Source organism: Mustela nivalis, assembly GCF_964662115.1.
Source record: "Mustela nivalis genome assembly, chromosome: 6".
NCBI classification, from domain to species: Eukaryota; Metazoa; Chordata; class Mammalia; order Carnivora; family Mustelidae; genus Mustela; species Mustela nivalis.
In genome coordinates this window covers 11502188-11511283 of record NC_139025.1, presented here as the reverse complement: position 1 = coordinate 11511283, position 9096 = coordinate 11502188, and the positions used below count along the sequence as shown (strand labels likewise).

The 9096-nt window shown below is 42.4% G+C and overlaps 1 protein-coding gene across 1 annotated transcript; it reads left to right on the top strand.

The window, feature by feature from the left end:
- Positions 1-3694: 3694 nt before the first annotated feature.
- LOC309868138 (uncharacterized protein) lies at positions 3695-8066 on the top strand (the record flags this gene model as incomplete). Its single annotated transcript, XM_082737589.1, has 3 exons — positions 3695-3799; positions 7029-7251; positions 7763-8066. 3 exons carry the CDS (start codon positions 3695-3697, stop codon positions 7993-7995), a joined length of 561 nt encoding a protein of 186 aa, XP_082593715.1. The 3' UTR covers positions 7996-8066.
- Positions 8067-9096: the final 1030 nt, after the last annotated feature.

The window sequence follows — 9096 nt, the reverse complement described above, 5'->3', positions numbered from 1 at the left end:
ATTTTTATCCCCAGGGGTACAGGTCTGTGAATCACCAGGTTTTAAAGAGATTTTTAAAAAGTAAAAGAATGCCACTCTTTTCACTATTGTCGACACAAAATGAACAAACATTTTATAATTTCTAAAAATATATATATAAAAGGCAGAGAGTTTTATTTGAGCCCAAGTGCGGATAGCTTCCTCGGATACATAATCTTTACAAGTAAGAGAGTGTTCCACAGAAGAGATGTTTAATATAGGATTTTATATGTTTTTTGTTACATCAAGAGTTATAAGTCATCAGGATGAAGGACATTCCAGAAAATTATAAACTTTATCTTTTGCTTTTAGTTTGTGCAAGGTTACAGGCTTTGGAGGGATGGGAAAGGAACTTAGGGAGATTTTTACTCTTATCTTTACCTTGAATTGTTTCTTTTAGGTTATTTGCTAATAAAGCAGATGTACAATGTATGCTTTGAGCAGAAATGGAGCTCATGTTTTGAAGTCATACCTTGGTAAAAATTAAAGTATAGCTTTCCCGGAGTCCCAGAAGCAGTGCCCACAAAACATGAAAAGTCAAAAACTGTTTTTAGAAAAGATTTTATTTATTTATTTGAGAGAGAGAGCATGAATGAGAGAGCAGAAGCACGGGGAGCAGCAGAGGGAGAAGGAGGAGCAATTTCCCCGCTGAGCAGGGAGCCTGATGCAGGACTCTGGTCGCCGATCATGATCTGAGTTGAAGGCAGATGCTTAATCGACTGAGCCGCCTAGGCACACTAGAATCCTCAGTAATTTTTTAAAATTTTATTTATTTATTTGACAGAGATCACAAATAGGCAGAGGCAGGCAGAGGGCAGGGGAAGCAGGCTCCCTGCTGAGCAGAGAGCCCAATGCGGTGCTCAGTCCCAGGAGCCTGATATCATGACCTGAGCCAAAGACAGAGGCTTTAACCCACTGAGCCACCCAGGTGCCCCAGAATTCTCAGTAATTTTTAAGGAGATCCTGAGATTAGGAAGTTTGTGAACCATGAGTGTATCCATGGCAACTTCCTTGATTTTTCTAAGCCTCAGTTTCTTCATCTGTAAATGGGGTTAATAACAATGCCTACCTCACAGAGTTATTGGTGGATGAAGACAGTTAATATTGTGCTTAGAGCAATGCTGCAGAATGGTTAAATCATAATAATAATAGCTGCCACCATCATGTGGCTGGGGAAGGGGCAGTTCTTAGAAAAGAGAGTCTCGCAGACTATGTGAGATGTCAACAACACTGCAACAAAATGATAACCATTTAGAGAAAACCATACGAAAAGTATCAAGGATTCTGTGTTAAGACAGATACTTCGCAAAAAGAAGTGCAAGGGTAGAAATTATCTCATTACTTGGGGTCTATGTCTTGATTCAGTAATCTGAGTTTCTCCAATGATGTGATAGCTGAGCCTAAGTGTCACGGTTCCAGCTTTCCCCATGCAGCTTCTCTTTAAGTTTCCTTTGAGTATTTGCTGTTCCCCTAACCTACAACTGGCCCTTCCCTGTTGGTGAAGAGTATGAATGTCCACTGCGTGACACTTCAGGTGCCAAAGGCACAGTTAGTCCTTTTGGCAGTCCTGAATGGCAGGCATTATTAACTCAGTTTTGCAAGGGGGGAATCTGAGGCTGAGAGAGAATGTGAGTGGCCCAATGTGACATAGTTTAAAAAGAACAGAGCCAGGAATGAAACCTGAATTTGTCGGACCATGGAGTCCAACACCTTTCCAGGATTCTGTCTCATCTTCTGTCTACAAGAGAGGGAAAGAAAGTCCCTAGTGAGGAAAATCTCTTCTATTTCACAGTTAGAGATGAAAGGTTTAATCACACTTTTCCTCTTTTCTTTTTTTAAAATTAAGTTTTAATTTACATCATTGTATAAGATTAAGGTGAACAAAATGTTGATTTGATGCATTTATATACTGCAGTATGATCACTACCATAGCTTTAACTAATACCTCTATCATATTGCATAATGATTGTTTCTTTTTTATGGTGAGACCTTTTAGTCTTTTAGCAATTTTGAAGTACGGAATACAGTATTGTTGACTGTAATCTCTGTGCAATGCATTAGATCTCCAGAACTTATTTATCTTTTAGTTTTGAGCTTATCCCCTTTATCAACATCTCCCCTTTTTCCCTACCCAGCTCTGGTAACCCTCATTCTACCCTCTGTTTTCATGAGTTCAGCTTTTTTAGATTCCAGGCATAAGTGATATCATACAGTATCTGTCTTTCTCTGTCTGGCTTATCTCACTGAGCATAACATTCTCCAGCTCTATCCATGTTGCAGCAAATGGCAGGATTTTCTGCTTCCTCATGGCTAAATAATATTCCATTGTGTACACACAGGCGTGCGTGTGTGTATGTATGTACACGTGTGTATCACAACTTTATCCATTCATTCTTTGACAGACATTTAGGTTAGGTTGTTTACATTTTTTAGTGAATAATCCTAGGCAATTAAAAAACATTTATTTATTTATTTGTGAGAAGGAGTGAGAGAGCACACATGAGAAAGGGGGATGGGCAGAGGAAGAACCAGATTCCCTGCTGAACAGGGCGCCCGGGATCATGACCTGAGCCAAAGGCAGATGCCTAATTGACTGAGCCACCCAGGCACCCTCTTTCCCCATATTTTGCCTATTGTAAATAATGCTTCAATAAACAGGAGTTCAGATACCTCTTCAAATTCCTGTTTTCATTTCCTTTGGGTAAATACCCAGAAGTAACATTGTTGGATCATGTGGTAGTTGTACTTTTAGTTTTTCAGGAACCTCCATACTTTTTTCCATGGTGTTGAACCATGTGCACAAGAGTTCCCTTTCTCCATATCCTCACCAACACTTTCTTTTGTCTTGCTGATAGCTATTTTAACAGGTATGAGGACATATCTATCTCATTGTGTTTTTTTTTAAGATTTTATTTTTAAGTATATTCAAGTGGGTCTCCAACTTATGACCCCCAGATCAAGAGTCACATGCTAGGGGAGCCTGGGTGGCACAGTTGTTAAGCAGCTGCCTTCAGCTCTGGTCATGATCCCTGGGTCTTGGGATGGAGCCCCCCATTGAGCAGCCTGATCAGCCGGAAACCTGCTTCTCCCTCTCGCACTCCCCCCTGCTTGTGTACCCTCTCTCACTGTGTCTCTCTCTGTCAAATAAATAAATAAAATCTTTAAAAAAAAAAAGTCACATGCTCTACCAACTGAGTCAACCAGATGCCTTTCATTTTGCATTTCCCAATAATTAGTGATGTTCAGCATCTTTTCATGTATCTTTTTCTTTTCTAATATATGCATTTAATGCAAAAAATTTTAGGTGCATTCCACAAAGTTTGATGTGTTTTAATTTTCCCTCTCCCTCTGCCTGTTGCTCCCCCTCCTGTGCTGTGTCAAATAAATAAAATCTTAAAAAATTTCAAAAAAGCAACTAAAAAGAAATGGATATAATTAATATTTACAATGTATTTTTAAACCAAATATATCTAAAATTGTGTCATATCAAATATGTAATCAGTATAAAAATTGTACAAATGAGGTATTTTGCATTCTTTTTTCTTACTAAATGCAGTGGACCGAAGGCTTGTATTCCCCTTCTACAAATTCATATGTTGAAATCCTGACTCTTAATCAGATGGTATTTGGAGGTGGGGCCTCTGGAAGGTGATTAGCTTATGAGGGTGGAGCCCGCATGAATGGGATTCATGCCCTTATAGAAGAGATCCCAGAGAGCTCAGCTCCCACAGCCCTTCTGCCCTGTGTGGACACAGTCTATCAGCTCTCCATGATCAAGGAAGTGAGCTTTCACCAGACACCAAATCTGCCTATGCACTGATATTGGACTTCCCAATCTCTATGACTGTGAGGAAGAAATGGTTGTAACTTAAGCCCCGCCACGTCTGCGGTGTCTGCGGTACTTTGTTATAGCAGCCTGAACAGACTAAGGCACTAAATTTTGTTCTTGGCAGTTACAGTTTCAATTCAGTTTGGATGCTAGTTTTCATCCAAAATACTTCATCTTTATTTAGATTTTATAAAACGTTTAGCTGAAAAAGTACCCAAGTTGTTCCCAAGATCGAAATTCTCTAATAATTGAATCAATTATTAAGTTTTCAAATTCAAATTAAATAATACCCCAAATGTGTTCTTCAGTGGTATTTGCCACTTTCCAAGGGCTCAGAAGACACAGAAGTCTAGTAGATATTGTACTGGATAGCTCATGTTGTTAGTAGGTATCAATTACTGCAATGACCTCTAACTCCATATTTCTCCATAGCGCTTCCAGGGTGATCTTTGAAAAATGGAAATTGGTTCACATTGCTCCTGTTTAGAGCCTCCAGTGGCTTCCCATGACATTTAGTAAATCCCAATGACTCAAGTGGGGCATTCATTTTGAGGCAGATAAAGAGCTCCCATGTTTACCAATCCTTCTTCCTGAAATCCCATTACAATGATAGTAAAGAAGTACAAGAGGAAATCAATCCATGAGTGAAATGAGAGGTGGGGGAGCAGGGCTATATTAGCGAGTCAAGTTTTGGTGAATTTCTCTAAGAAGGAAGATAAATGTGATTTTATTGATTAGTATAGCAGAGAAGAAGGATTTGCAGCTCTGAGCACACAAGAAGCTTCAGGGGACAAGAGATGCCTTCCATTTAAATGATCCTAGCAACTTAAATGATTGGCTACAAAGACCTGGAGTAGGAAGAAAGGCACAAGTTCAAGGTAACTGATGGAGCACAGTGAGTGGAAAGGGTGTGTGGGTTAGCTACTCCTCCTCTCTCCACTTTGTGCACATTTTGGCAGTGTTTGTCCTAGGTGGTGGCTAGCAGAGTCTTCTAAGGAAACCAAGTCTTGTCCTGGGATGGCAATAGTTGGGAATCCCAGAGTAGAACCTTACTCACTTTGGCCTGGGTGTAAGAGTGGCAGTCTTCCTGCCTGTCAGTTGACATAGTCAGCCTGCCTGTACAGAACATGTAATCAGCATTTGCATTCTGGAAAGAGACTTGTGACAGAAAAGAACCCAAGTAATTAATCTGGTATTCTCATATTCAAAAGCACAAAAGACAACCAAGGGCCATAAGATAGTTGCACAAACCAGCAGGGCCAAAGTGAGTAAGAAGTCACCCTAGGAGAAACAGAAATTGTTCAGGGAACTGCAGTGAAATTTTTAAAAAGTTCAAATGAATATTCTCAGAGAAATTTGAGGAGACAGTGCATCTATAAAATATAAATAGATGACTCTTTAAAAAAAAAGAATTCCTGGCTGGCTCAGGCAGAACAGCATTACTCTTGATCTCAGGGCCATGAGTTTGAACCCCATACTGGGTATAGAGTTTACTTGAAAATAAAATCTTAAAAAAAAAAAAAAAAACCCGAAAAACCAGTAAGCGTTAGAAATAAAATTTTAAAATGGAAAAGTTAACAGAAAGGCTAGAGGAAAAAGTCAAAGGACTCTTTCAGAATGTACAACAAGAGGACAAAAAGAGAAAAGTTGAAAGGCCAAGATGACCCACAAAGAAGAGCCAACATACATCTAACAGGAGTTTCAGATTGAGAGTAGAGGAAAGTAGTTCTCTCAGAGCTAAAGAAAGATTCATGTCTTCAAATAGAAAGGTCTCATCCAGTGCTAATCCATATGAATGATAGTCATATCTTGGAGAAACTTCACAAATCCGAAGACAAAAAACTCCTAAAAAGATTCCAAAAAGAAAAAAAAAAATCAGAGGTTGAGAATTATATCAGCAACACACTTATCAGTTACACAATATACTAGAACACAAGGGAATGCGGCCTTTGAAATTTCTGAGGGGCAATGATTTTGAGTCTAGAATTTTATAGCTGGCCAAATTAGCATTTAAGTGGGAGAGCAAAATAAAGATTTTTTTTTTTTTTTTTTTTTTACTTAGTTTGCTCTTTTTACTTACTACTTTTTTTTTTTTTTCCTCAGTCCTTTCAAGGGCTGAGTTAATTTATCACTTATAGACCACTCCTAAAAGAGCTGCTTAAGGATGTACTACAGGAAAATGAAGTAGGAATCTAAGAAAGAGGAAGATAATCAGGTTCCAGGAGAGGGGCAATCAAAGGAAATCCTAGGGACGCCTGGGTGGCTCAGTTGGTTGAGCGGCTGCCTTCGGCTTGGGTCGTGATCTCAGCGCCCTGGGATCGAGTCCCACATCGGGCTCTTTGCTTGGCAGGGAGCCTGCTTCTCCCTCTGCCTCTGCCGGCCATTCTGTCTGCTTGTGCTCGCTCTCTCTCCCTCTCTCTCTGACAAATAAATAAATAAATAAATCTTAAAAAAAAAAAAAAAAAAAAAAAGGAAATCCTAGAATGCAATAGGCTTAAAAAGGAAATAGTGTGAAGAAACCAGATCATCTTAGGGTAGATCAAGGTTTATTGCAGTATTACACATAAGAAATCACAATATATTCCTTTCTTCCTTCAGGAGCTACAAGTGTAGCTGCATCACCTTCTCCACTGGGTCCACACTCTATTGGCTCCTGCCATGAATATTTTTTTGTATTATCAGCACACTAAAGATAATTCTTTGGGTTTGAATGTTGGGAATTAATTTATAGACAATGTATGGAAAACTTGATTAACAATAGAGAACAGAATATAAATTTATCTATAAACTCTTGCCAGTGATAAGTAATGTCCGGTGAGAGGTATAAATGGAGAGACAGACAAAGGGAAGTAAATGAAGAGTGTCGAGTCTTTCCCATTACCCAACAGAAAGTTAAGAGATAGTATGTGGGGTTGGGGTGCTGGGCAGGGTAAGTAGGAGAAAGGGCAGTTTGGGAAGGTTAAGGCTATGAGCCAGGAGCACAGGAATTAAGAGTAACGGGTGGGATGTGCACGGAAGTGGGGGAGAGATGTCAAGGAAAGTGTGCGAAGCTGGGGTTGAGCAAAAAGGGCTGAGCGGAAGGACGAGAGGTATGGGCGCAGCCTAGCAGGCTATTGAGCGGAAGAGGCGGGGAGGGGCGGAGATAAGGAGAGGGAGGGGAGGTGACGCCTTCTGTATCCAGGGCGCCTGCGCAAACCAGAAGTCTGGAAGCTCGCGCCATCGTGCTTTACCTCGTGCGTGCTCTCCTGTCTGCTTCGCCTCGTTTCGCCTTAGCGGAAGCCATGCCTCGCCTGCTTGTTTTTTGTCTGCTTCCCCGCCGTCGCGTGACCCCGCTGGGCCTGCAAATTGGCCGCCGCCTGACCCGCTTGGAGCCCCGCCGCCGGCAGCGCCTCAAGTCGTCCGCGGTGAGTGGAGGCCCACGCCTCAGGGTGGGGCGGAGCGGGGTGGAGGGGTGGGCGAGGAGCTGAGGCGGGAGCACCTCGACGGGCGGGGAGAGGATGGGGACCAGGGCCTCGGGAGGCGGTGTCGGTGCCCGGCGGCCTTTAGGGGTCCGGGGAGGTTGCCTCTGGGGCCGAAGGGCGAGGGTAGAGCCGTCGCCAACCCCGCACGGTGCCTGTGGCCCTCGAACGCCCTCTTCGGGGCCGATGCCTGTTGCCTGCTCGCCCACGGGGGGAATCCCGGGCCGCATCTGGGTTCCAGGGTTCAGAGGTCGGAACTGGGGGACCGTTAGAAGGAAGAGACGTTGTCTTCCAAAAGTCGAGGTTGGGTCGTCTGGGAAAGGACATCCTGCTTCTCAGGCTCCGTCAGGCCGCGTTGCGAGGACCACGGGCGAACTTCCTCGGAAGGTGGACGCGGATCGGTCTCGGCAGCAAGTAGCCGCACGGACTGACCTCGCCCTCCCGTCTTCTCTCCCAGGACGCCGTCGTCGGGCTCGTGGTGCTGTTTGCGACCTTCTTAGTGCCGTGTGGTTACGTGCTGAGCAACCTGCGCGAGTTCAGAAGAGAGTAGATGCGAGAAGATGGGGGGCGGTTGTTCACATCCGACGAGCTTTCAATGAGTTACAGGGCTTATTTGGGGTGATGACGCAACCGTGTGGGTCTTCCGTTTCGGAACCGTTTGTGTATGCTACCTGTTTCGCACTTTTCTAGCCCTGTGCGATACACGGAGTTTGTGTATTCATGTTGAAATGTTTAAATAAAGTTGAAACGTTGATGCAGGCTCTGTGTTCACAGATTATTTTTTCAACGTCGTGAAAGCGGATGAGAATTTCATGATGAAAAATAGAATAATGAGGTATGTATACCTGGGTGGCTCAGTGGGTTAAGTCTGCCTGCGGATCAGGTCATGATCCCAGAGTCCTGCGTTGGAGTCCTGCATTGGCCCCCTTGCTCAGCAGGGAGCCTGGATCTCCCTCTGTCTGCCTCTCTCTCTGACAAATAAATAAAATCTTAAATAAAAATAGAAGAGGGGCACCTGGGTGGCTTAGTGGGTTAAGCCTCTGCCTTGGGCTCAGGTCATGATCTCGAGGTCCTGGGATGGAGCCTGACATCATTGGGCTCTCTGCTCAGCAGGGAGCCTGCTTCCCCACCCTCTCTCTCTGCCTGCCTCTCTGCCTACTTGTGATCTCTGTCAAATAAAAATCTTAAAAAATAAAAATAAAATAAATAAAAATAGAATAATGAGAGCAGCAGTAAGGTCAGACTTAATGATGGAAATCATGCCATCAAGTGTATTTTATGGAGGTGAATCTGTGTTTTAGTAACATCAACATTAAAAGATTAGATATGAAGCAGTAATGTAATGTGAGTTTAATTAAATGATTTTTTTTCTTTTTTATGTTCCATTGGTACTACCCCTTACAGTACTGAGGTTCAGACTTTTCACTGTGGAAATACAGCTTTTTATTAATTTGTCTTAAACTAGCCCCTATATTTTGGTATTTAGTAAGTATGTTTTTACTTTATTTGTACCTCTTCCTATTTATTGATTTTTGTTATTCTTTATAAGTTGCCTTTTAAGTTTTAAATATCACATATATCTTTGCTTGAATTTTATTTTTTTTATTTTTAAAGTAGGCTCCATGCCCAGTGTGGAGTCCAGTGCAGGGCTTGAACTCATGACCCTGAGATCAAGACCTGAGATGATCTCAAGAGTTAGGATGCTTAAGTGACTGAGCCATGCAAGGGCCTTGTACATTTGTTTGAATTTAGGTCACTTTGCCAATTATGGTGACTGTGAGCAACTGAACT